This window comes from Peromyscus eremicus, chromosome 19, assembly GCF_949786415.1.
Source record: "Peromyscus eremicus chromosome 19, PerEre_H2_v1, whole genome shotgun sequence".
Classification (NCBI taxonomy): domain Eukaryota; kingdom Metazoa; phylum Chordata; class Mammalia; order Rodentia; family Cricetidae; genus Peromyscus; species Peromyscus eremicus.
In genome coordinates, this window is record NC_081435.1 from 55,840,323 (window position 1) to 55,868,074 (window position 27,752).

General features: G+C 44.8%; 1 protein-coding gene across 2 annotated transcripts in view; it reads left to right on the top strand.

The window, feature by feature from the left end:
- Positions 1-27,752, top strand: part of Ldlrad4 (low density lipoprotein receptor class A domain containing 4) — a 215,133-nt gene that overhangs the window by 39,532 nt on the left and 147,849 nt on the right. For both annotated transcript variants that reach the window (XM_059246148.1, XM_059246147.1), the window contains exon 2: positions 5,794-5,934. In XM_059246148.1, coding sequence (XP_059102131.1) covers positions 5,794-5,934 — 141 coding nt within the window. The remainder of the gene's footprint in view (positions 1-5,793; positions 5,935-27,752) is intronic.

Sequence of the window (27,752 nt, forward strand, 5' to 3'; positions counted from 1 at the left end):
AGTGAGCAAGGGTTCATGGCCATGTCTTGGGGTGCCTTGTGTTATAATGGTCATTCTCTTCCTGTTCCCCTGTATTTCTTGGTTTGTTTGCTTTTTTTACTTACTGTTTGCCTTATTTGTTGAACTTTATTTTTATTATAGGAAATTTTCTACCCTGCAGGAGAAAAGGCAGTATAGATTCATATAAAAGTCAATATGATATTTGGATTTATGTAATAAGAGCTGTATGTACTGGTTATGGTAAAATTGTTTATTTTTAATTTTAGGAACTTGTTAATTATTTTAAATTTTATATTGTGCGCGCGCGTGTGTGTGTGTGTGTGTGTGTGTGTGTGTGTGTGTGTGTGTCATAAGACAACTTGCTGGGGTCAGGTTTTTCCTTCTACCATATGGATGCAGGGTCTTAAATTAACATCATCAGGCATGGCAGCAAGTGCCTCAACCCACTGAGCTGTCTTGCCAGCCCAGGACCCCATCAGTGCGTACACAGCTGCCTGCCCTCCTTGTTCCTCACAACTCGAGGTCCCCGAGGAGAAGGTCCCCGAGGAGAAGGTCCCCGAGGAGAAGGTCCCCATTGCAAGTTCCAGGCGCTGATGTCAGAGCGAAGGAGCTGGATTCACTGTTTGCAGGTTTGTGAATGGTAGATGTGTGAACCAAATGAGTCAGTGTTGCTGGATGAACGCTCACAGAAATAGCTCGCAATAGACATCTCTGCCAATTCACGAAAAAGGCTGATTTTTACAGCTGAGAGCTAACGCTGTCTATAGGTCCTGATTTTGTGATTGAGATTCCATCTGTGAAAACTAAACTTTAGAAGAGTGTAGGAAAAATCAAGAGCAACTTTTTGTTGCCTTTTAACTACTAGAATGTTGACTCTACCAAATGGATTAAATTTAGTCCCCGTGAAGCAGATTTGTTCCACGGCTCTGCATTTGGGTTTAGAATACTCAGATTCCTGAGCTGCTGGGGCTTAGGTCCTGCTGTTAAAATATAGCTATTTTTGCAGTACTTTGGAATTCATATGAACTACTAGGATATTCTGTTTCTGTTCTGGTATCGGGATCTAAAATGCCTTGTTTTCTCAAAGTTGACGAAATATTAGAAAAACTTCTCTTAACTGTTCATTTCCTTTCTCTTCTCCTGCATGGTATGGTCCAGCTGGTTAGTACTGGTTTGTGCATAATTAGAATGACATTCAGGATAATGAAAAGGGTTTTCTCTCTATTTGATTGAAAATTTGTTCTTCAACTTTGGGTAGCCCAGGGACTCTGAGGTGAAGACGTGGGCCAGTGTGTGTCTAAGTTCTTGTCAATGTTAAACTATGAGTTTCTAAGAGGTTCTAAGACCCTGAAAAGATTTGGTCAAAGTTTTGTATAGAGATTAGAAAAGACCTGAAATTTGGAGAGACTTCTATTTTGACTGTATTGACTGTAGCCATTTTAATTTGCTATCATTGTTGTTGTTAGTGTGTGTGTGTGCATGCAATGGCAGGTGTCTGAAGATAGAGGATGACTCCAGGAGTTGGCACTCTTTCTGTCCACCATGTGGGTTCTGGGGATTGAACTCAGATCATTGAGCTTGGCTTCAAGCTCTTTTGTCCACTGAGCCATCTTGCCAGCCCTCATTCTAACAATTTTTCTAAGAAATCAAAGAGAATTATGGCATAAAGAAATGCTATTTTCCTCATTTGAAACGCTTTTTTTCTTTTCAAGAAGAGGAGTTATTTGAATATCATAAGTGATTTTAACACTAGTTTCTGAGTTCTTCATTTTGCATTATACATGTGAAATCAGTGAGGCTTTGTCATCAAATGTTTCTAATATTTAATAATCACCGGTTTCTCTAAACTTCTAAATTGGTAGGAATACTCAACAAGGTCCAGAAAGAATAGGCAAACAGCAAAGAAAAAGCACCTTGTCTGTCTTCTTTCTTTGGTTTGAGTTTCACTCCTTTGAAACATTTCCTAGTTCTGGGGTGTGAAAGTGTAGTCTAGGCATCAAAAAGCATTTGTTCTTATACTTCAGCAGCATAGATCCTAAAGTTCTGAGGTTCCTCATTTTCTGAAATATCCCACTGACAGAAAGAGCTGTAGAGACTGGGCACTGTATCCAAAAATTACCTAAGTACTAAATTTTTAAACTTTAATAAATTAAAAAAAATTATCTAAATATTTTAGTAAAATATTCTTAGCCAAAGAGAGGGCTTCATGTAAGTGAGTTGTCTGCTTCTCAGGGGGCAGTCTTGAATCACCATCAGAATCACTTCAAAGAAACTCTAGAAACACCCACTGTTTAGGCTACACCTCCAGCCATTGAGAGCAGTGGCCTGGGCTGGTACCCAGGCATCAATAGTTTTGAAAGATGCTTAGACAATTCCAATGTGCAGCTGGGGTAAGAGTTTTCGATTTATTGGAATATCACAGGTACTCTATTTGTTAGAAGACCAGAATATGTGAGGTTTGGGGTAGGAAAGTGTAGTGGAGATGGCCTTCATAAGAGAGCTTGAGTCGTGTTGGAAGCCTGCCTTTATCAACACCAGACGTGTTAATATCAACAGATACTTTACCCTGGTCTGAAATTTCATCCCAGCTTTTCTATTAAAGTTTTTTTCTATTAAAATTTTCTAATAGCTTTTCTACTTAATGCTTAGTTGCATCGTAGTATGTTTTTTGAGTATTTTCCTGCAACACACAAGAGTTAACAAATTCAGATTATCTATTCTGTTCGTTTTGATTCAGGCGGCCATGTGATAGACTTTTAATTTGATGTTTGACTCAAGACTTGTCATTGAGAAGTTTGGGATTTTGTGAATTTGAAACTTAATGGGTTGATATCATTATCTTATAAGGAAGAGCTCACTAAGTATATCATAACACAAGCCCTTCCAGGACGCTGTTAAGCCCACTTAAGAAAACCAGCTGTTTTGACAATTTACATGGATAGGCGTGCTTACCATGGGCAAGTCCAAAAGCAGATCTTGAAATGGAGACAAGAGAAACGTGAATAAACGGTGATTGTAGGAGTCTGTTGACAGTACTGGTTAGAGTCCTGGATCTCTTCCCGAGGCTCCTCCTGCCAGCAGCCTAACCAATAGGGTGTCCTGAATCAAGGGTTCTGATGAGGCTCAGATTAGATTATTCAGTTATCAAACAAGTCTGTTGTTCACTCAGTACCTGTGACAGACTGGCTAGCACAACGGATACAAAGGATGTAAGGAAGAAAATGTGTGCCCTGGGAGGAGTTAGAAGAATCAGTTCATATTTTCATTTTATTTGTATTGTGTGTGTGTGCCCGTGTGCATGTACATGTGCCTGTATGTGTGGAGGCCAGAGGTCAACACTGTATGTCTTCCTTGAGCCTTCCACATTATATAATAATAATAATAATAATAATAATAATAATAATAATAATATTATTATTACTTGAGATAGACTCAGTGAATCTAGAGCTTGCTAGACTGGCTTGGACTGGCTAGATTGTCTGGCCAGCAAGCCCCTGGAGTCCTCCTCTCTCTGCCTCTCCCTTGCTGGTATTTTAGGTCCATGCTATCATTCCTAATTTTTGTACATGGTTGCTGAGATCCAAACCCAGATCATCATACTTCGCAGCAAGCATAGCAAATACTTCTCCACTGAGCCACCTCCCCATTCCTGACTCTTCACATTTTTGGAGAATCCGTGCTGTAAATTATTTAATGGGGGCTAGTTTTTTTTTTCCCTCTCCTTTTAATTTATTTTTAGAGACAGGTTCTAATTATGTAGCCCAGACTAGCATCAGACTCACAATCCTTGAGCATCACTCTCCCGAGTGCTTAGATTACAGGCCTGCACCACCATGTCTGGCCCGGCCTGTATTATCAGCCCCACGTTTCCATGCCTCAGTGTATACAGCAGGCACAAAACATTGAGTATTGAGTATAGGAATGCCTGAATCAACCTCATGTCGTTATATTCTCTTGCTGTTTCGAGGTTCTGTATGAACCTGAATGTGGTTGTCTAACTTGAGAGCCTTTTAAACTATAACAATGGCAGACTCTTCAGTTAGAGTCTGACCATTTCCAGGACCCCGAGACTACTTGTTTCAGGCTAATGTTCTTTTCATGCTTGGCATTCATCTGAAGTTCAATATTCCTTGTGGAAAGGAAGATAAATTCTTCCCTTTTTCCGTTAAGTTAAAAATTGTCACTTCATAAATGAGATTCTAAACATCTGCATCTTGATCTTTCCACCATACAGGGTGATAGTTCAGTGCTGGCCACATCTGTACCGTGCAACCTGATCACATTCAGCACACAGTTTCTAACTGAGGTGCAGCCAACTTAGAGCTTGTGGAATGCACTTGGACCCCGTTCTCCTCTTGTTTTACACACGGTCGGGGTCTGAATGTTTTTTTTTTTTTCCTATATCCTCTCAGATTGTGAACCAATGGAAAAATCATAATGCCCCTTTCATAAAGACTCACAAAAATTCTTTGACTTAACTGCGGTTCTTTGTGACAGGTAATATTTTCCTCTCAGATTGCGGCTGTCCTCTCGGATGGTCTCAACTAGTACAACCCTACTCACAGTTAGCAGAGATGGGAAGACGTTGGTGGACTATGGACAGTGTTTTATTTGGAACTTTATTTATTTATTTTGGAACTTTATTTTAATAGAAGGTTGGAGTAGAAATGATTTGACTCTTGGACCCATGGCTACTGCTCTTCTTTGAGTCAGGAATTGGGCCTTGACAGCTGAGGAGGCTGTGATAGTCACCATCACTGGGAACCTGTGCCTCTTCCTGAAGTTCCTTCTGTTAGCCATGTACCCTGTGTGGATCCTCTTAGTTTCTGTGGGTGCTTAAGAGTCCAAGGTGATGTCATGGGTGTTTATACGACCCATTGTGTAATCTCTCACCATTAATGGCTTAAAATTGTTTACAATGTGTTCAGTTGGAAACTTTATTTTAAAGTCCCATTTAGGTGAATTCCACTTTCAAATACAGATTTGTACTGTTCAGGGATCCTGTGTTCAGTACAGCCGACAGGGATTTGGGTGTGGGCTCCATACTATTTTATAATCCATCAGTCTGGTCCTTCACACCCATGCTTCTTAGGTAGCAGAGGATTATGTTTCCTGTCTTATACTTTTGTAGAATATATTATAAAACATACATTTCAGTATTCAAAATCAAATGTAAAACTAAATTGAAAATATAACTTCATTCTAGACCACCTAAATTCATTATTTGGTTTCAGCAAAACATAACTGTTTGCTATGTTTGGTCAATGAGTATGATGTGACTATTTTTAATTGTATGCATGTAATTCAATTGTATTTTAATTGAATTTAGTCTGTAAATTTAGTATGTAAATATACTGTTATTAACTTTTTCTTAGGCATGAGAGGAATGAATGATAGAAAATGGTTTGAAGATTTTGTCACGAAACAATAAGTTGGAATTGAAATTTTGCATCTCCCCACTTCTACCTGAGCCTCTTGTTGTTGGAATGTGGGGTGTGGGAAGCTGTCAAGTTTGTTTTGAAGCAGAGTAAGTCTTGTAGGGCAAGAAAGGAAGGACGGAAGGGGGCATCCATGGACTCATTTGTGGGTAAAGCTGTGCCACAGGCAGGCCTCAGAGTGTGGTGTGTTGAATGCAGGATCAGCCTCACCCAGTTCAGTTTCCCGGGCTCTCTAGATAATCCCAGTTCCCACATCATCATGGCGTGCATACAGGAGGTGGGGGGCGGGCGATAACAGTGACTACTGAGCACCAAGCAAGCCGACTGCCTCATGCTTTGTTTTGTGCCTTTTCAGAGTGCAAATTCACCTGCACCAGCGGCAAATGCTTGTACCTTGGTTCACTGGTCTGTAACCAACAGAATGACTGTGGGGACAACAGTGACGAAGAAAACTGTCTCCTGGTGACCGAGCATCCACCTCCAGGCATCTTCAACTGTAAGTCCCTCTGACTCACCTCTACAGCATTGTGTCTGGTGGGGTTTGGAAGCAGATGGGAGGTGGGAAGGTTATGTTTCCTAGTTAAAGGAAAGAGATGTGCATTTCCACCAAGGTTTTCTTTAGGGATGGAAGGTGGCATGTGTAAGATGGAGAACATGAGATGTCTTGCTGGTGGTCACTGGTGCTGTGGTTTGTAATGGGGCTTTACTGTTGATCCGAGAAGCCCAAGTTGGTTCCAAGAACCAGATATTTGTGATCGTCACACAGCTTTAGAGACCTTTTTGAATGTATGACTTCATTAATTTTAAGTAAGTGAAGACAGGTCCATAATTATCCACAAAAATAGAAATATTTCCATGAGACTCTTAAAGGCTCTAGTTGTAGGTTTAGCTATTAAATACTCAATGGAAATAAGACGTGTGTCAGGTCTTTACACGTATGACTCCCGAGAGCCGAGGCTTGGAACACTGTCTTCACCTTGAAAAAGTGGGATCAGAATCTGAAATTCATTGGTTTTTGGATCTCATGATTGTCATGACAAGAAAGAAGAAGAATACAGTTTTTGAAACACTATTGAATTCTGTTTTAAAAAGTAGTTTATTCTTTTCTGTTTTTCCTTGAGCCAAGTGAAGTGGTTTGAGGGTGAGCATCTTTCCGCATCAGCCTACCTGGGGAGAGCGTTTCCCAAGCTGGTCCTTTCTGTGTCTGGATGGTTGCCTCCCCCAGACCTGGAGCTGATGGTAGAGGCTTGGTCTCCAGCCCATGGTACTGTTGTGAGGTGGTACAATCTTACAGACTTGGAGCCTCCTTAGGGCTGCTCCGCCTTTCATACGGAGATGTTGGGACCCTGGCTCCTCCTTTCTTTTCTTGGCTTCTTTTATTGTTGTTTATCTGAGACAGGTTTCTGCTATGTAGGCCAGGCTGGCCTCAGACTCACAGCAGGTCTCCTGCCTCAGGATCCTAAGTGTTGAAATTGCAGGTGTGAGCTAGGATGCTCTCTCTTTTTGGCTTTCTTGCTGACATGAAGTGAATACTTTTGTTCTACAGCTTACTCGACAATATGATGTGCTGCCTTGGCACAGGCCCAAAGGCAAATGGGGCCAGTTGCCAGTGGATTTAAACCTCTGAAAACTGAGACAAAATAAACTTTCCTCTTCTAGGCTGGTTGTTCTGAAGTATTTGTTGTGGTATGAAGCTGAGAGATCCGGTCCTCTTCATGGGGATCCTCTTACTGAGACCAATCATTTCAGGATGCATTCGGCCTCTCTTCATACCAACACCATTTTGAGGCATTATGCTTGGCAAAAATTAAATTTGGGAAGAGATGGTTTAGAGCATTTGCTGCTCTTGTAGAAGACCGGGGTTCAGTTCCCAGCACCCACATGACAGCTCACAACCATCTTTAACTCCAGTTTCAGGGGTTCTGATACCCTCTCTGATCTCCATGGGCAGCAGGCAGGTACATGGTGTACATACATCCACACAGATAACACAGTCGTGCACACAAAGTCAATCTTTTTTAAATTAAAATTTTGTGTGGAAATTAGACTGCAAAAATGCAATTGCTGTAAATTTGGAGAGAGTTTAAGAAAAACAAAAAACTCCACATTTTTCTCTACATGGAAACCATGTATGGCCCTGATATAAAAATAACTATGCTCTGGTGAATTTTAAGCCTGCTATTTGTGCTTGCCAAATTCAGGAGTCTCAGTGTTTATTTTCTCAAGAATTTTTGTTTGTTTTATCATTTTGAACTTTATTTCAGTGTTAAAAGATGTTGGTTATTTGTTGTGTTTGGGGGTGCCCATGTGTGAGTGGATACCCTTATTCATGTAGGCACACGTGGAAGGCCAGAGGTTGATATTGAGTGTGTCCTTCCATTGCTTCTCCAACTCCTTTTTTCACACGGTGGGTGTATTTCCCTGAACTCAGGCTTGCCATTTTGGCTATCTTGGCTGGTCAGTGAGCCCCCGGGCTCTGCCTGTCTCTACCACCTCCCCAATGGCACTGGGGTTACAGGTGTACACAGTCACATGTGGCTTTATGTGGACGTTGGGAATCCCAAATCAGGTCCCCATGCTTGTACAGTAAGCCCTTGACCCACGGAGCCAACTCTCTAGCCCCCGAATTTCCTTAGATTGACTGTTTTTCAAGTTCTGTCTTTATGTGCTGAGAAGACACGTCTCAAAGGTCAGGACTGGCTCCGCACTTCCTTAGTGTTGGCCCCCTGCTTTTCCTTAGATCATGTTTGTGTGGTAGTATTTGTATAATGCTGCTGTCTGGCTGTGTGCTGTCCAGCCTGTGGTCTTTTGCTTTCTGGATATGGATAGTCTGGAACATTTGTCGGCGGGCAAAGGGAAGAGGACAAGGGAGGAGGGTGGTAGAGGGGAAGAAGGGATTGGGAACTGGATGGAGAATATCTCCCTGAAGACAAGCAGACAGCATGCCAGAAGACCAAGAACTCTGAGGGCCCCTCTGTCTACCTTTTCCGAGAACACTTGAAGTGTTTTTGAGCCCCACATCTAAACTATAATATGTTCTTCATTTCTTCTTTTCTGTACTGCACTAGGATTGAACCTAGGACCTTACACATTTCAGGGAAGCACTCTGTCGCTGAGCTACATACCCAGTCCTCTTTTGTTTTGAGACAGTGTCTTGTTACTAAGCTTCCCATGCAGGCCTTTAACTCTGTAGTTCAGGTTGGCATTGAACACGCAGTCTTGTAGCTTCAACCTCCCTAGCAGCTGGGATTACAGGCTTCTATCACTGGGCCTGGTTAAATGTGCTTTGACTAAGTGTCCTTGTTTCAAGTTAAACTGCTGGAATGGGGCCCCAGGAATACAGCTTTCTTAGCGGTCAGCAGGCCAGCATCTGCACAATTAGGTTCCAAGAAATGGCTATTGTGTGCACTACAGGGGAAATGGACAATCCAAGTATTCATTTAGAGCCTTGCAAGGCTTAAGTGCTTGGTGCATATGAACTTGTTCCAAGCTAGACTGATGGATTAGGATCCTGGTCCTAGGACTTAGCAGTTAGGCAGGTTGCTTTTGCATAAGGAAGTGACTGAATCCTGTAAGGCCTAGGTTCTGGTGTCTATGAAATGGGCATAATTTCTGCCCTCTAAGGTTGCACGTGGGTTTAATGAAAGACCTGGAAAGTGTGAGCTACGTAATTGTATTGTCAGCCTTCTCCTTCCTCTTCTTCTCTTTCTCCTTTTTCCCCCTCTTCCCCCTCCTCCCTAGCTCCTCCTCTTCCTCTTGACATATTGCTTGGGCATCCCTTGGGAAGCTGAATCACCATAGCTTTATAGGATTTGCCTCCAATGTCACCCCACTTCATGTGTAGTATGTTTCTAGGTATCCAAGAATGAGTGCGCTCCCAGAAATCAGTGTTCCCTACTCATTCTGTCCCCTCAGAAAGATTCCCTAGGGACGGTGCCAGCTGGAGGTGCCTGCGGCCTGGCTGGGAACTAGCTGCCCACTGCCTCCACTGAAGTACCAGAGGGAAGGAGGCCCATCTGTCCTATAAGGAACACCCCCCCCTTCCCCCCGAGCCTGTTGCTGGTCTGTTCTTTGGTTTCTTTTCTTTTCAGTCAGCCCGAGAGGCTAATCTAATATGGGATGAACGTATGCATTCTCCCCCTCTCTCTCACCCAAAGAGAGCATGAAGAAGCAAGAGTCGGCTCCTGCTAGCTTCTGTGCACTGTGTCCTCGAGGCCGTGTGTGAGCTGCCAATGGGCGGCACGGACTCTTTATTGGCTCACCTATGGTGCATTTCTATAGCAGATGGACAGTGCACCTTTTGCAGAGTGCTAACTTCATAAATAAATTTCACCTTCCCACTCACCTTGAAGAAAGTAAAGTATTGCAGGAATTCCTGTGTATGAACTGTGTGTGTGTGACACACGCACCCCAACCCCCAACAAACAACAGCAAAACCCAAACCTCGGAGCACCTATTCTTGATCCTATTTGGAAACAGAGTCTACTTATTTGACCTGCTTTGTTTCCTTAAAAATAATATTGAATCTTCTGATATTGGATACTTAGAATGAAGCGAAGTGGAACCTTCTGGATCCAGATGACCCACGTCAGTCTTTGGCCTCTGCCCTTGGCTTCAGGTATGCACCAGTGCTCAGATGTCTGTTAGCTCTCTCTCATCTGAAAATGTTTAGCATGAATTAAGGTTAGGAAGAAAACCCCACTGGTGCTCATAGTGTATCAACAGCCTTTATACCACCTCGAAGTAGCTTTTCCCTTCAGAAAATGTTTGGAACCTAGATCTAGGCGGATCTGGTTTCATCTGCCCCTTACTCAGCTGACTCTTGCCAGATACTCATTGACGGAGGCTAGTTTATTTTGCTGGTTTATTTTGCTCTGAAGCCATAGGGTTTTTCATGGATGTTGAAGGCTGGACTAGCATTGATTATCTCACAGAGAGAGTTTCCAGATGTGTCTTTCAGTAGAAGAGAGACTATGCCAGCAGACCAAACCCCCAGCTTTTCTCATGTCTTTTCTTTGGCTGATCTACTGTACTCCTGAGCACTAAATATGCAAATAAGGTTAGTTATTGAATGTCTTGTCCAGTCATTGTATTAGCCATTATGTCAGAATGAAGAAAACAGATCCTGCCGTTACAGTCAGTGCTGAGAGATGAGGGAAAACACATAGAAAGGTAACTACAACCAGACGTCAGAAGCCATGGGTGATTGGTCCTAACAGTGTGGGGGGTTTGGGAGTGAAGACAGAATCATTCTCCTTGTACTAGTAACTGCGGCTTCAGGAAGGAGACATTCAGAATGATGGGGGAAGGACCCTGGCGGGGCTTCAGACAGCAGAATGAGGAATAGCAGTGAGGGTGTTGTAGTCCAGTGAGGGTGTTGCAGTCCAGTGAGGGTGGTACAGTCCAGTGAGGGTGTTGCAGTCTGGCGACGGTGTTGCAGTCCGGCGAGGGTGTTGCAGTCCGGTGAGGGTGGTACAGTCCAGTGAGGGTGTTGCAGTCCGGCGAGGGTGTTGCAGTCCAGTGACGGTGTTGCAGTCCGGCGAGGGTGTTGCAGTCCGGCGAGGGTGGTACAGTCCAGTGAGGGTGTTGCAGTCCTGCGAGGGTGTTGCAGTCCAGTGAGGGTGTTGCAGTCTGGCGAGGGTGTTGCAGTCCAGTGAGGGTGTTGCAGTCTGGCGAGGGTGTTGCAGTCCAGCGAGGGTGATGTATCCCTGAACAGGAACGAGGCCACATGACCTGACAGGGTGAGCCTACTATGGCTAGGCACAATGTGGGACAGACGTGGAAACTGGGCTGGAGCCTGAGAGGAGCTGGAACATGATGCTCTGTCTTCTGCATATGGTTTGCTGTGCCTCAGAGCCTGATGCTAGCTGGCGTCGAAGTACTCATTCTTTACTGGCAAACCGGCCATGTTCTGCCTCAGTGTTCCTGTCCAGCTGGGAGTTTCCCGTTGTTTGTGCTGTCACTGCAGCTCAATGGGGTGGGGGTGAGGAACTGAGCTCCTATGGCCTCCTAGACGCTATCATCTGCACAGCTTGGAGAGGGCTGCGCATGCTCAGTCTTAAGCAATCGCTACTGAGGGACTCTGTGCCACGCCCCTTCCGAGACGGCCCAGAGTTGAAAAGTGCCAGCTGTCGACAAGAACGACTTCTCACTTTCAGCTCCAGTGGAATTTCCAGTTAACCGGAAGGATCCGATTCAGGGAAAGTGGGGGAGCACAACAGCTCCTGTCCTCACCAAAGGCGGAAGCCGCTTCCTTCCCTATAGGTGGCCTCACAAAACTGACTCTCACAAGCCTAACAGAAGTGCCCAATTAAGCCAATATTTTAACTTCAAAACCCTTTCCAGAAATAACCACCGCCTCCCCCCCCCCCCGCCCCCCAGCCCAGGCCAGTTGGAGGAATGACAAAATAAGATATAATCTGAGCAAACTGCTTTCCTTCCCAAACCAGCTTCCCCTTCTTCAGTAATGTCCCCAGTGTCTAGGCACCGAGTAGAAACGACCATCCCTTGTACCTTAAGCTTTCAGGTGTCTTTGTGCATGAGCACTTCGGACCCGATAGAAAACCTACCCATGACCAGGGCTTACAGTTGCTAGATCTATATTCTTTTCCTACAGTTATTGCAGCAAGCATTAAAAATAGTTCTCCATATCACCAACTATCCTATAGATTGCGCACCTAGTTCTGCAGGGGTCTTGTTTGCATCTGGGTTTGGTTTTTGTTTTCTCACTAGTCTTGTTGGCATTACGAAGCCATGGCTTCCAGTGCGGCCACTTCATACACACACTGTTGATCCTTGTGCCCTGCTCTGCTTCCCTGTCTCCCCGCCTCCCTTCTCGATGCTTCTCTTCCTCTTCCTACTGCCGTACCCCTACCTGTTACTTTCCACATTCTGTGTTTTAGTTTGTTCTGGGTACAGTTTGTCTGAATTAGGAGTCAAAGCCAAAACGTCGTGGTGGTGGTGGTGGTGGTGGTGGTGGTGGTGGTGGCGGTGGTGGCGGCGGCGGCGGCGGCTGGGGATGCTCTATGAACTTACTCTGTAAATACCCCTTCCAAACCCTTTTCTCCTCTTCATCCCCTCTCCAGTTGTGACTTTTCACGGTCTGGATTGTTCATTTTATAGCCTTCCCAAGCTGAATCTTTCTGTTTCTCCGTGGTATCAGTGAAAATGCGACGACGCTCATCCGTTCCTTGCCATTCCTGTGTGTTTTTTTTTTGCTGGTTGGTTGAGCAATCTGGAGAGACTCAGTTGTGAATGTTGTATGCATGTGTAAAAGTACTTCATAGGGGTCAGCTGTCTCTTGTCAGCATGCCTGTTGTGTCTTTATGTGCCGTTACTGGCTGCAAAACAGTCCGAAACTAATTCTGTGCTCTCCACTGTTAATTTATCTATAAGGAGATGCTCCCATCAACAACAGGACCGCTCACCCTGAGGTATATGTCACACAGGAAGAATTAATTTAAGTATGAGCGATTTCTCTGTTGTTCTTCAGTTATAACCGGTGATGTTTCTGTGGTTAGAGACTGGCCGGTTAAAATAGTTGGACGCACACATCCAGCTTTTGTGGCAACCTTTTCTTCTCCTACTCCAGGAACCAACTCCCAGAACGTGCATTCTCACCCTGTCCCCACCACCAGCCACACAGCCTCCCCACCACCAGCCACACAACCTCCCCACCACCAGCCACACAACCTCCCCACCACCAGCCACACAACCTCCCATTTGTATGATTTGTGTTTTCCTTTTTTTTTTTTTTTGGTTTTTCAAGACAGGGTTTCTCTGTGTAGCTTTGCGCCTTTCCTGGAACTCGGCTTTGGAGACCAGGCTGGCCTCGAACTCACAGAGATCCTCCTGGCTCTGCCTCCCGAGTGCTGGGATTAAAGGCGTGCGCCACCACCGCCCGGCGATTTGTGTTTTCTTATGGCCTGTTCATTCTGAGCTCATTGCCTTCTGTTGAGCCTACCTGGCAGGCCCCGGGACTCAATTGTCTGGATCCTCCCCAGAGGCCCTGGTTGCCCACTGGCACCTCATTGCGGGTGGGCTCTGCCCTGCCTCTGTCCTGTGTAGACTTCCAGCACCACGGTGTGTCTTTCCAGTTTCCCAGTCAGACCTCTCGTCATTTCCATTGCCCACCTCAAGTCTCCCAGCTGCCAGTCACTTCCTGGATGGCTCCCTGTGAGCACAGCTCTTTCAGCTGCTGCTTCTGGAATCACCTGTTCATTGCCAAATCCAGCAGACAGTTTTTCCCATTTCTTCTTTCTCTCTTTCTTTTCCTCCTTTCTTTCTTTCTTTCTTTCTTTCTTTCTTTCTTTCTTTCTTTCTTTCTTTCTTTCTTTCTTTCTTTCTTTCTTTCTTTCTTTCTTTCTCTCTCGTTCATCCGTCCATCCTTCCTTCCTTCTTTCCTTCCTTCCTTCTTTCCTTCCTTCCTTCCTTCCTTCTCTCTCTCTCTCTCTCTCTCTCTCTCTTTCTCTCTCCTCTCTCTCTCTCTCTCTCTCTCTCTCTCTCTCTCTGTCTCTTTCTCTCTCCTCTCTCTCTCTCTCTCCTCTCTCTCTTCCTCTCTCTCTCTCTTCCTCTCTCTCTCTCTCTCTCTCTCTCTCTCTCTCTCTCTCTCTCTCTCTCTCCTCTCCGCTGTTGATAGAATTGCTCAGTTCTGTTTTTAAGGCTCTCTGCTCCTTGGGACCACAGGCTCTGTCTTTTAGTTGCAGTCTTGGCTGGCCCACACTCTCCTTTGGCCTAGGTGTCTCCAAACAATCACACGGAGTTGTGGCCATTCCCTTGTCCTTAGCTACAGCCAAGACTGATGTTTACGACTGCTTGTAGAGACTCTTCACAACAAAGACTGTGCATGTGGTACCTGGCTACTCATTTCTTCCTTACCTCTAGACCAGCCCTTGTGTTTCTACTGTCTGACTTAGTGATTTCTCTACCAGTTGGTCAAGTGGGCCACTCTTTTCTGACTCGACTCCATAACCAGAAAGATGTTATCCTATGTGGAGGCCTGTGGCACTCTGTGCCCTTGTAAGGTATTATCCGTCAGCACATGCACAGGGTTAATTCTCAAAGGATGCTTAGTTCTTAGAAGGCAGGAACTATGCTTACCACTTTGTATGCTCGACGTTCCTCCCAGAGCATGGACTGTACATATTAGATAGACCCTTGGAAAGCATCTTTCCTCTGCTACTACCCAACATACTATTGTATGCCCTTTAGAGTACCAGACCTATAAGGTTTCTGCTGAAGACTTAGCTTCACCTAGCATAATACATGGCATATGCAGTGTAGAGGGCATAGGCCTGTAAATATTTGCTGAGTCAGCGTGTGAATTATTTTATTTATTTATTTTTTTAGAAAATTCAAGTCCGATCAGAGAAGGAAAAGGCTGTTGTTTGCATGACTTGTTATATAGCTAGTGGAACTGGGGTTCAAAAATATCCGTACTGTCTTAGAAAACTATGCAATAAGACAAAGAAAAGATGATATAAGGTCTGGCCTTGCCAACTTATCTGTCCTTAAATCTGTATTTGGTTACCATAGATACCAAACTAATCAAAATATAAGCTGCTCTAGTGCAACTATTTTTCCTAGAACTTACAATATGGTAGAATTTGTGCTTTGTTAAGCATAAATTTGTAAAGACTCTGCAAGCAGGCAACCCTTGAGGGATAAATCTTTGTTTTTCAATATGCAAATGCTTATATACACAGTATACACATGACTATTTCATGCCCAGAAAATTATGTGAAATGTTTCTCACTGGGTCATAAAGACATGTTTGTGTGTGTGTGTGTGTGTGGTATCTGCATGTGTAAGTCTCTATGTAGTATGTATATATACAACTGTGCCTATGGTGTGTGAATGTGGGAGTCTGTGTGTGTGTGTGTGTGTGTGTGTGTGCATGAGTGGATGAATGTGTAAGGGTGTCTGTGTGGAGTGTGTATATATAAGTGTGAGTGTGTAACCCCAATTTCCTGAAAGTCCTACCAAGTAGATTGTCTCTTCTTTCAGTATATTTCTTACACCATAGGCTTCTTGGTAGTGCTTAAAGAAAATCCTTTCTTACAGGTACCGTGGAATAGTCATTTTAAACAATGACTTAGGGCCCAGGCTGTACTTCAGCATAGACTATTAGGCCCCGCGTTCCAACTGTAGAGTCATCATTGACTGTGACTCTAGGACAGCTGATGAGTTTCTTGTACCTTGACTCCACCCTCTCTGGAGTGAGGGTTATCATATTGATATCTCACTCGGAAGAGAGTTTCGAGGATTTAATGAAATTGTGCAGAACAATCAATTACAGACAAGCCTGGCACATGGCAAATACTCACCAAACACTCCCTCTCTGGAGGCCTGCGGCTTCCTGGGGGTGGGGTGAAGTGGCAGGGAAGCCTCCATTTGCTGAGGGCCAGCTGTTTGCACACATCATCTCATTTGTATCTCTTAAAACGATCCTAGAAGGCATTCACAGGAACGCCATGCTCGGAGAGATTAGCTAATTGCTTCAGTCCCATAACCAGAACCCGGTGCTGTGGCTGGGAGATTGAATTCAGCTGTGTTTTTATTTTTGCCTGTGTTTTTTCCCTCTCAATGGTATTTTTTTTTTAAACTAAGATAGGGTTTTACTAATTAGTCTTAAAAGATTTCTAGGATTTACGGTGCAGAGATCAAACAGTCTCCTATCCTGAAGGGTCACAGAAGTAAGTGCTCCAAGAGCAACTATTTATGTAATGAGGTTTAATTAATACATAGATTTTGATTATCTTGGCCTCACACTGGCTTTTCAAATAAAAATATGAAAAATAAACTCAGTAGCTCCAGCATGTCAGGAATCATTGGAATACTGACCTGTCCTGGATCCTGGCCATCCACGTGACCTAAGAGAGCCAGATCCACCTCTGTTTGACCTTCCTTATTCGAAGCTAAGCTCTGAAGGTGAGACAGCCTGTTGGGCCAACTCTAGTTTAACCATTGCTACCCCTAAAGCCAGCCTCACCAAGCAGGTGCTTTCACTGGTGGACCCTAACGTCTCTCTGGAACTTGCTTGGGTGCTATGGCCCTTTCCGTTCTTCAGTGTGCCAGTGGGGGAATGGAACCCAGCTGTGGAGAGCATGGGACAAGGGTCTTCCGGTTTGTTGTGTTATATCCAGGTATGGTTACCAAGGAGACTATGAAGTGTCGGTATGCTGAATGCTTAGCTGTGGATTACCTTGGTTAAGGCCACTAGCAAAGGCTGCTCAGTCAGTCGGGCTGTTCTGTGAGAGCGGTGGGCTCTTTCATAGGGATCACTGCCATCACTGCCCCCTCTTTCAAGTTAAGAGAAATGAATTTGTGGAAACACAATTAGACATGTGACAGTGGCCCAAGAAACATTTCTAGCAGGGCAAGGACCAGGATGTGTGGGTCTCTCGGCTGACCTAGGGACTCTGCTGGATCCAGTTGCAGTAAGTTGTCACTGAAAACAAACTTCTACCTGGGTGCTTGGTGTCGGGGAGGTTGTGGGGGGGGGGGGAGAGATGAGCCATAAGGGGTGGAGACACTGGCCTCTGAGGTTCCCGCCCCGCCCCCTTTTGTTAGCTGCCATTGTTTCTCCAAGAGAGTTTTCAGATCTGTTCAAAACTTACAGGGTCTTAAACCAAGTCACGCTGACTTCTCAAACAGACAAAGGTAAAGAACAGCAAATGGGAGGCAGAGAGCTTAATGCACCGGGCATCATTTTCTCCTGCTGTGACGCTACATTTACTCAGATAAAAACAACCTCTGAGATTTACATTTTGACTCGGTTGCTGCTGCTTTCATGTGTACAGGGCTGTCCTACTTCAGATGAAATTTATCCACTTCTTTAAATATTTAGTAGTCTAGCGTGGATGTTAATGAAAGTCTGGTAGTGCTATTTTGAGAATTGCAACAATGATAGTAATTTTCAGTGTCAGATTCCTGCTTTGCAAAGGGAAAGAGGCATGGGAGGAGGAGGAGGAGGAGGAGGAGGAGGAGGAGGAGGAGGAGGAGGAGGAGAAATGGTTTCAGTCCTAATAGAGTTTGCCATCCGCTGGGCCGTGCCAGACAGATGGGTCATGAATACTGTCTAGACATTCTCTGCCTGAGCAAAGCCCTGGTCTCTAAGGACACACAGTGAGACGCCTGGCGGCTTAAGTAACTGGGGAAAGTCAGGGCAAACTCTCCTGCAGTCAGATAGAAATCAATTCGGATCCTGCTTCCTCGTGGAGGCCCAGGGGCCGGTGAGAGGGGAGGGGATGTTCAGAGAAGAGGCCCGCCCTCCCACTGATCAATTTTAGTGCAAATTTGACAGGTATTAAGCAGTTGGGACATGGTGAAAGGACAGTTGTAGTGTGGTAACATTATCAATTCAAACTGTGCTCTATCACAGAATGCTGAATGATAGGATTCAGATCCAGGCCCCAAAGGGCAGAGAGGAACTATGATAAAAAAGGGAACACGGGCCATGGAATGTATATTGAAGAACCTGGTACACTCTAGTGGAAACTGTTGCTCCTGACTGTTCATTTTCTAGGGACCAGGCTCTTAATTTGGAAGGGTTTGGAGACTCACTTGGCTTGCCCTGCCTTATGAATGAGAGTCTTCCAGAGTAGGATCTCTTAAGGGGCAGCTCTACTGTGCTGTGGAAATAAGGTAAAAACCCTATAAGCCCCATGTTTGGCTGTGCGCACACAGGGATTATTGCAATAGCTGTTTTACTCATTATTTCCTAAACCAGGAACGATGTTTACATGATGCTGGCAGTGGGTATCTGTCCTGGAGACTGTTTATGTAAAAGTGGCGAATGGGACAGGATCGCAGTGAAGGTGAGATACCACTAACCAGATGGGCTGAGACTCAGGTTCCTGGAGAACAGCTCCCTCTTTGACTTGGTCGTGATTGGTCATGATTTTGCTTGCCAAGTTCTGCGCACTGGTGTACAGTGAAGTCTGCAAGGGATCGTTGTTGTGGGAGCTGAAGTTCAGTGCTACCATGTGATTATGGACAGAATGCAGAGATGGAAGTCATCCCTGAGGTATAGCCTCAGAGTTGGCCATTGGAGCTGACGGATTTTAGTCATGTCTCATGGAGACACAGCATAGGGCATTTAATAAGGGAGAAGCCTAAATCTGGCAATGACCATTTTTTTTTTCTCTCTCTCTATGCATTCCTGTTATGTGCCAAGAGCTAAGGGCAGAGAGAAACAGTGATGGTCTTTGCCCCTTTCCTTCACAGAAAGCAAGAGGAAATTGATAGCTGAAGAGTAGTCTTAGTGTAGACAATCACTGGAGAGGAAAGGAAGATCCTAAGTTTCAAGCGCTTGCAGGTCTCAGGAGTGAGCAAGCCTGCCCCCGGTCCAGATGGCTCTTGTCAGAAATAGCACTGGAATTGTCCAGAATGTGCTACAGCCCCTCAGAAATGCTGCTTTCCCTAAGCTCTTGCCTGTTGTCTCGATCCTCTCACACTTGAGGCATAAACTGTCTCACCCATGAGATGACCTGTAGGAGCTAATATCTGTGGCACTGAGGTTGGATGTGTAGGTGTGATGTCATGCTTCCACTAACTGCCCTGGACGGGGAGCCACACTTGGCAGATCCCACAGCCTCTTGTTTCTATAACTTACGTCTGCCCATGCTGGGTTCAGATATGTGCCTTGGTCATAAGGCTATAGTGTTACCCCAACCCATTGAGAGAAAGAATATGTTCTTACATGGACATATGTCTGTTCTAGCAGGGACATCTGATGTGGCCATGGGTGGCTCTATTATGGATGTTACCTCCTTGTCTTTAGTATGGATGCTTGGTGTCTGCTGCCTTATTCTAAAAATTGGGAGGGAAAAAAGCTGAATTAAATCTTTGCTTCTTTGATTCTGGGGACTTGGATAGTTCCTGATGAGGGGGTAACAGGCAATGGGGTATGTGTGCTGCCATCCTATCTGACTAGGTTGTGTTTGCCTTGGGGTGGCAGGTTCAGTCCAGCTATGTCAGTTGAGAGGCAAAGGCTGAGTCCGTCAGGAAAATTATTTATCTGCTGAGTCTTGACAGGAGCCTGTCTGTAGCTTGATATAATTTTCCACAGAGAGTCAAGTGTAGCAGGAATCTTAACAGTTCTTATTAATGAGATCAAACCCGAGGCCAGTTATTGGGGTCAATGCTGGTAGATCAGAGAGACAGAACGAGCCACAGCTACCTCACCTTGCCAGATCCTCAGCTGGTCTTGTTTCCTCAGACTAGAGGCCTCTGAGGCCTCATCCAGAATGGGTCTCAGCTGAACTGCTTCTCGAAAGCCTGAAGCTTAACCAGCTAAAAGCTTCTAGTTTCTGGTCCTCACGCCTTATATATCTTTCTGCTTTCTACCACCACTCCCTGGGATTAAAGGCTTGAGTCACCATGCTTGGCTGTATCCTTGAACACATGGATTTCTGCCTCTGGAATGCTAGGATTAAAGGCGTGTGCTACCACTGCCTAACCTCTATGTTTAATATTGTGGCTTTTCTGTTCTCTGACCCCAGATAAGTTTATTAGGATACACAATATTTTGGGGAACACAATACCACCACAGTCAAGCAAAGAGAATGCACCACAGAGAGATGCTATTCTCTCTGGTACATCTGCTTAGGAGGGTGAAATACCAGGTGTTAGTTATTATTAAGAGAGAAGAGTCAGATGAAGCCATATCTTAAAATGCCAGTCTGCCCACTGTTTCCGGTCTACGTAGGACATTTTGCTGACCTTCCTGCAAGGTCACCAGGATCCAGTAGTCACTGTACATTCATGCTCTGTGATTTCTGGTCTTACTCAAGTATTGGGACATTTTAATAGGAAACAACAATAAAACTAGGCTGATTTCCCCCCCCCCCCATCTCCCAGCTGCTCTGGGGTCTGTTGTAACCCCCTAGGACACCTGTCACTGATATCCTTGCCCTCAGGGCCCAAAGTGGTGTGGTGTGTGTGTGGCAGCAAATTGGAAACTCTTGATAGGTGAACGGATGAATGAAAAAACTGAGTAAGGAGCGGCTGAGTCTGCCCTTTGAGAGCAGAAGGATGTCTTGGGTGGTGGCTGCCACTATAGGAGGCAGATACCCTGAACTAGTCTCTTGAGGGGATGGGATCTGGCATGGTGAAGTGGACACTCTTCCTTGAACTCTCGGGAAGAAATACTCTGGTGCACAGGGAGGCACTTGCTGAGGCATCCTCACCTGTGGGGGAGATCTGCACAGTGAGAGCTAGTTGAAAACTGCCATGAGCTGGCTGACTCCGAGTGAAATGCCAACGTAGGATAGAGCCAGTTGGTTATACTTTATAACTTTCAAAAGAACTTTCCGCACATAGGAGCATCTCTCTCAACAATTGCGAAGTGCTAAGTACTTGATATATTACACTTAATTGTCAAACCAAGCAGATGCTGTATGTATGAATCCATAACATCCCTTCCACGTAGTCAAGGAACTCATCAGCAATGGGTTTAGTTTGGACCTGTGGTCATGTATAGGGTGCCGAGAGCCTCCAGGGAGACCTGAAACAAAGGAATTCCATGGGCTGGTAGGCGACTGTACCTGGACAAGCCTGTGAAGTGCCTGTTCCTAGATGTTAATGGCCAGTGGGCATGAAAGGGTGCAGACATGGGCTTGTCTCCAGATGCCCACACTCTAGGCAGAGGGGAGTGCTGAGGAGCTCATGCATGTGAGTGGGCATGTAAATATTTATCACATGTGGAAAGAATGAGTCATTAGACGTGGGCTCTAGCTTTTGCCCTTTGAAAAGTCGTGATGGCAGTCTTGGCTTGCTTTGGTTCTGTTTATGGATGGATGAGTACATAAATACATTATGAAATCTGGAGATACTTGGATTGTCTTTATGTTATATTTAAGCTTGGAATGTAAAATTCAAAGGAAGAACCATTAATGATGTTTTCCTTGGAGAATCACACTGGATTTATGGGTTTTTGTTTTGTTTTGTTTTTTAATCACAAGAATGACTTAAAATTAATAACCAGCCACTCTCCTCTCTGTGGTGACCTTGGTTCATTAACACCTTGGGCTGAGGTTTACTGGCAAAGGGAGGCTCTTTGAATGCCTAGATTCCCCTGTGACTTCCAAAAAGCATTCTGAGACAGGCCCTTTACTTCTGTGAAATTTAATAAGATAAATATTGGCTGGAACAGTTAGCCAAGAGGGACGCTTTTTGTAAATACTGCGGCTATTTTAAGGGTTTTTAAGAGACATCTTCATTGTCAGGGCACACAATATCTACCAGGGCCCGCTAAAACCAGAGCCTCCCCCACCGGGATGGAGCATTTATTCTGGGTAGTATCCCAGGTGCTTCATTTGTCTTTCCCACTGTTAACCTTCTCATTACCTTTCAACCCTGTCCCCAGGATTGCTGTGTAGTCTGCTCACTGGGGACAGTAATGACGCAATGTGTGAATCCAGAGTCTGGCACCTTGTAGCACCTCGATAGAAATAGAAAACTGTGATCACAGCATTCAAATATGCTAACAGGAGGCAGGGACTAATGGGTGAGGCCGCTATACTGCAGATGTTCATTCTGGTGCTGGCGAGGCGTGCAGGGAGAGAGAGGAGGATGCTGCCCTTGTCCAGACTTTTAGGCTGGCTTTTTTGTTTCATTGCAAGGTTCTCCAAAGGAGCTTTCTGAAGTGTGCTGCTTCCGGGGGCTCTGATGATAGGAGAACTCTTTAAATCTGGTGGTGAGAGTCTGCAAAAGAACGCAATGCATGCTTGGGGTGGGAGGTGGGCATTAGTGGTGATGCTGGAAGGTAGATATTAATTAATTAAAATAAATTAGATAGGGTTCATATTTACCATTCTCGGTGGAGTTGCTGCTGAAAAGAGGTCCTAAATATGTAAAAGACAATTCATTATACCAAATTCAAAAGGATGATTTTACTGACATGAAATGACAAAAAGATGGAACTTGGAATTTCTCACCTGGAAGTTTTCTTGCTCACGGACTTCCTGGACATTCTAACACGTGACTTCTTCTCTGAATATGTTTTGCTCTCCTGCGTGGAGGCATGGGGTTCCCTCATTCCCTTGCTCTCACTATGTAGACATCAGTAGCATGAGGCACATACTCAGAGGACAGCCAGCCAGGCGCTTTCTGCCCACACAGGGCGGGTGCCATTTATCATTGTTGAAAGGAGAGGGTGGCCTCATGACAAGCCTGACCCCGGCTGGAACTCACCTGTGACAGGTGTGTAGCCAGCATGGGTAAGGTGGGAAGGGGCCTAGCTTTGGCTACAAGGTGCTAGAGGATTGGAGACAGCCTTCCTGCAATGCAGACTGGGGATACTAGCAAATGTTTTGTACTGTCTTTGGGCATCATGCACCCTGAGCTGACAGGAACATCCTGCGATCACTTTGTCACGCTTCCCTTCATCAGAGTTCTCACCTGGATGGACGCTGAGAAGGGTCCCTGGCAGGGAGGGTGTGCATGGTGTGCAGAAGTACTCAATCGCTTCATTTGTTGAGTGGATGGATGCACTTCTCAACTGCTGCGCCTGTGATGACAGGCAATTCAGTTGTACACTTGCAAAGAAAGCTCAGGAGACCAGTGCTAGGGTGTCTAAGCATGTGACGTGGGGAGAGAGGGGACCAGGGTGGAGACAGGAGAAGCTGGACAAAGGATCAGTGCCGAAGTGCACCAGGGCTGTGGGTTTTCATGAGGATTGCTCGGCACTTAAGTTGTTTTACGAGAGGACACTTAGGTAGGAAGTGTTGGGGTCTCTAAACTTTTTGGAGGCATATACAAATATTAATGATCTGGAAAAAAAAAAAAAACCCTTCCAATTTAGGAGAAGAAAACTACCAAATTAAAGTGGACATGTTTAAACAAACATTGACAAAATATGGTAACATATCAACTAGTCAACTGTAAATTGTGTTGACTGGGAGGAGAATTCTTTTTTCTGGCTTTGACATGACTTTTGAAGAGCCAGGGAAGATCCTAGAAAGGTCCTTGGCAGCTGTGAAGAGAGGCTGGGGCTTACTAGGGCTTCTGCTCCCGTTGGGGTGTGGGTGGCGGGCTGGATACTGGGAATATTGCAGTATTGTTCCAAGCACTTGCTGCTGATCATGGTGGGGGATACTAAGAGTCTCCCAACACCACCCCACAGTCTAGATACCTGTCTGAGCTTGTGGCCTCCTCATTTGGTATGGAAGCTTTAGGGCCCACTGCTTTGTGACACGTGCTTAAGATAAATAATAAAAGTGGAGTTACTGTTGCCCTTCCAAACGTGGCTATGGCAGAGTGCACCACCCCCTCACCATCCTGCCATTGTGGGGCCTCTAGGGAAGTTGTCCAAGAGCTTAGCTGCCCATCCCCCCTTGTTTACGTTCGGTCTAGAAACTCATGTCATTTTTGGTGGTTTAAAGTGTAATTGTACAGATATTGGTGGTGCTAAGATGGATGACAAGTTACGATGCTCTTTTTTTTTAAAACTATGATGAAAGTCAGCGTATTTTAAAAGGCCTACTTCTCAGTCTGCTCTTAAAACGAGAGCCCCAGCCTTCCACCTTCGAGGGGCACACTGCGTATTTCTCCCACCACTTTCTGCGTGTTTCCACCCGTTCTCCCGGAGTAGCCTTGCATGAAGGATGCCCGCTAAGAAGACAGGTGAGGCAGCTGTCACGGCACAGAGGCTGTTGTAGTTCTCAGCAGATCAGTTTTATTTTTTCCTCAGTCCTTTGTGCTCTCACACCACTCTGTGGGTTCCTATAACCCACATCATGGTAGATGTCACCTATTTAATTACTTCTTTCCTGCTATTATGGGTTTGGTGCATTTTGGACTCCGATTTTCCATGACAAAGCTATTACAATAGCATACTTCAAAGCATATTGATTTTGATATAACATTTGTAATGTGTGTATGTGTGTGGTGGTGGTTTGAAAGAGAATGGCCCCCCAAAGGGAGTGGCACTATTAGGAGGTGTGGCCTTGTTGGAGGAAGTGTGTCACTGTAGGGGTGGGCTTTGAGGTCTTTTTTGCTCAGTCAACTTCTTGTGGCCTACAAGATATAGAATTCTCAGCTATTTCTCCAGCACCACATCTGCCGGCATGCCATGCTCCCCGTCATGATGATAATGGATGGAACCTCTGAAACTGTAAGCCGCCACCCCAATTAAATGTTTCCTTTATAAGAGTTGCCATGGTCATGGTGTTTCTTCACAGCAATAAAAATCCTAACTAAGACAGTGTGTATATGATATGCACAAACGTGCAGTTATGTGTTTCTAAGTGATGGAATTACATTTTAAGAAGTGTGTTGCTGGCCATCTTTGCTTTTGTGTGACTGTCACAGGACAAACTTACACAAACAGATGATACAGCCTTTGTGTACTTAGGCTATGTAGCATATATCATTGACTTTGAGATTCAGTCTATTGTTGACTTAAATGCTATTATACAGTGTGTGACCATACATACAAATCAATTATATGTATACACTATTTTACTTAAAAATTCAGGTTTACATACTTTATGTTTATAAATGTTTGCCTATATGTGTGTCTCTGCATCATGTATGTTCTTAGTGCCCAAGGAAGCTGGAAGAAGTATCAGATTCCTTGGACCTGGAATTATGGATAGTTGTAAGCTACCATGTGGGTGCTAGGAACTGGATCCAAGTCCTCTATAAGAGCATCAAGTGCTCTTAACCACTGAACTGTCTCTCCAGAATAATTTTACTTTTTAAAAGTAGTTGTTGTTTGAAAATGAAGTGTCCTTTGAAAGGCTGACATACTGATGTTGAAGGCTTGGCTCCAAGCTCATGGCATTCCTGCAAGGTCATTGGATCACTAGTGGCTTATTGATGAGCTCAAACTGTGTGAGCTCTTAGCATGTAGGGTCTGGTTGGAGGGAATAGGCCATGGTAGAGATGCCTTTGAAGGGCATGCCTGTCTTTTGATCTTTCCTGTCTCCGTCTCTCTGTCTGTCTGTCTGTCTCCGTTTTTGTCTCCTTCCTTCCTGGCCACTGTGACTTCAGCAGCTTTCCTTTGTCATATTCATTTTGCCCTGCTGCAGACCTACAAACAGTGGAACCAACTGGCTGTGGACTGGGACCACAAATGCAATTACTACTTAAAGTTGGTTTCCTCATGTGTTTTGCCACAGTGATGGAAGCTGATTACTGTAAAAGAATTCCATGATGGTAGGATGGCAGAATGGGCTAATGTGCCAGACTCAAGTAAGTATGCCACAGGAATGGAAATTCAAAGCTATATTGGGTCCAGATCTACATGAGATCATTGTCTTAAGCCAAAAAATAGTAAACTGCAGGTTAGCAGAATTATGGCAATTATTTTTCCTTGGAGACACTTTTAATTTTTCATACTTTAAAAATTATATTAAATTCCATTAAGTTCTCCTTACAACTTCATGTCACCGTTAATAAATGGCCCAGCTTTAACCTGTCCCTCAAAGCATCTATCCTTGGCATTCTCTTCTGTGAGACTCACCTTTTTTATTCACACTGGAGGCATCACCTTTTCCTTTGACATTCACTTATTTCACTCTGTATTCCCCTTACCCTCCGTGGTCCCAAGGCCACTGGAGGCAGCATTCTAAACCCCAGAGGGCCTTCTGTTGTCCACAGAGTCGGAGCGATGACCGGCACTTAGTAAGTGATTGTTAGAGTGAACAGGTCAGAGCATTGCAGTCCTTGAGTGTTTGCTCTTCCTAAAGGGTGAGCATTGTTGATCTGTTTATTTTTATTGTTGTTGAAAAGTGTCATCATGGTAATGTCTCGACTGAACCGAGGTGACCGAATACGGAACACAAAGGGCAGAGGTTTACAGGGTGTAATGAAAGGTCCTGGAACAGAGCCACACAGTTGTGCTGACTTCATACAGTGAGGACTTCCGGATGCCATTCATGTCAAAGGCGCTTAGCAGGTAGGAAGGGAAGCTGCATATTGCTTTAACAGTACCATTTATTAGTATGTGTGAGGCTTATCTACTTCACCGGAGGAAGGAGAATGAATCTTCGTACACACAGGCGAGAGAGAGAGAGAGAGAGAGAGAGAGAGAGAGAGAGAGAGAGAGAGAGAGAAAGAGAGAGAAGGAGAGTTGGAGATGAGTGGGGAGGGAGAATATGTACATGTGAAGGGCATGTGTGATATCTTCCTTGATTGATCTCCACCTTGAGTCTTCTATATTCACATATTATTTATAGAAATAACTTGGGCTTCCCACTTGACCATTCATATGACTAGGGACAGGTTAGGGCCTGAGCCCAGGTGAAAATTAGACAGGTACACATCCATGAGAACCATCCTACATGTATGTATTCTAGAACTTTCACCCCATTGTTTACAGTTGCATGATTTGCCTTCTATAACCCAAAGATGTCCACATCTTAATCCTCAAAATCTATAAAAATGTTACCTTACTTAGCAAAAGGGCATCTGCAGATACAACTGAGGTTAAAGACCTTGACAAAAGTTACCCTGGTCTATTAAGACATCTATCTAAATACATCAATTCCCCAAAGTGGAGAACCTTTCCAGTGTGTGACTGGCAGGATATGTGAAAACAGAAAGAGGGTCCTAGAGATGAAGAGTGAAAAGGACTTGACCCATTACTGCTGACTTAGAACATGGAGGAAGGGCCAGAACCCAGGGAATGCAGGTAGTTTCTGGAAGATGGAGAAACCAGAAGCAGCCGAGCAAAGTTCTCAGAGTGTAGAACCATGGGAGATATAGGAAATGAGGGGGCAGCAGGGACAGGACACGAGGACGACACTCTGAACAAAATGAAAGGAAAGTGAGGAAGGACTGAAGGACAGCAGGACAGTGGCGGTAGCTCATCTGAAGGGGAGGGTTTGCTGTTGGTGGGGAGGAAATGTGATTCTGGAGAAGCGCCTTGACTGAGCTTCATCCTGTGGAAACTGGAGAAGAGTTGTGAGCACTGGCTGATGTCACAGACCTCAGTATCCACACCGGCATTGGCGCGCTAACCAATACTGGTGGAGTACTTCTCCGTTCCCTGAGACAATAGGCAGTCTTGTCAACTCTGTTCACTCTGGAGGTAGAAGACTCCACTGTTGAGTTAGATGTGAGGTCAGCCTCAGTGTTATGGGCCAGTTCTCGACACAAGAGCTTCTAGAATATTCAAGACTGGGTGACTGGCGGACTGTGGAGCTCCAGGATTTGAGCATCAAGCCTGGTGACTTGCCAAAGCAGATAATCCTGGCAGGGATTAGTTTTGTTGTTAAGATGACAACAAAATGTTGTTTAGTTAAATTAAATGTGGTTTAAATAAGGTGAATTAATTTAAATAAGGACTCTGAGATGTTTGGTGTC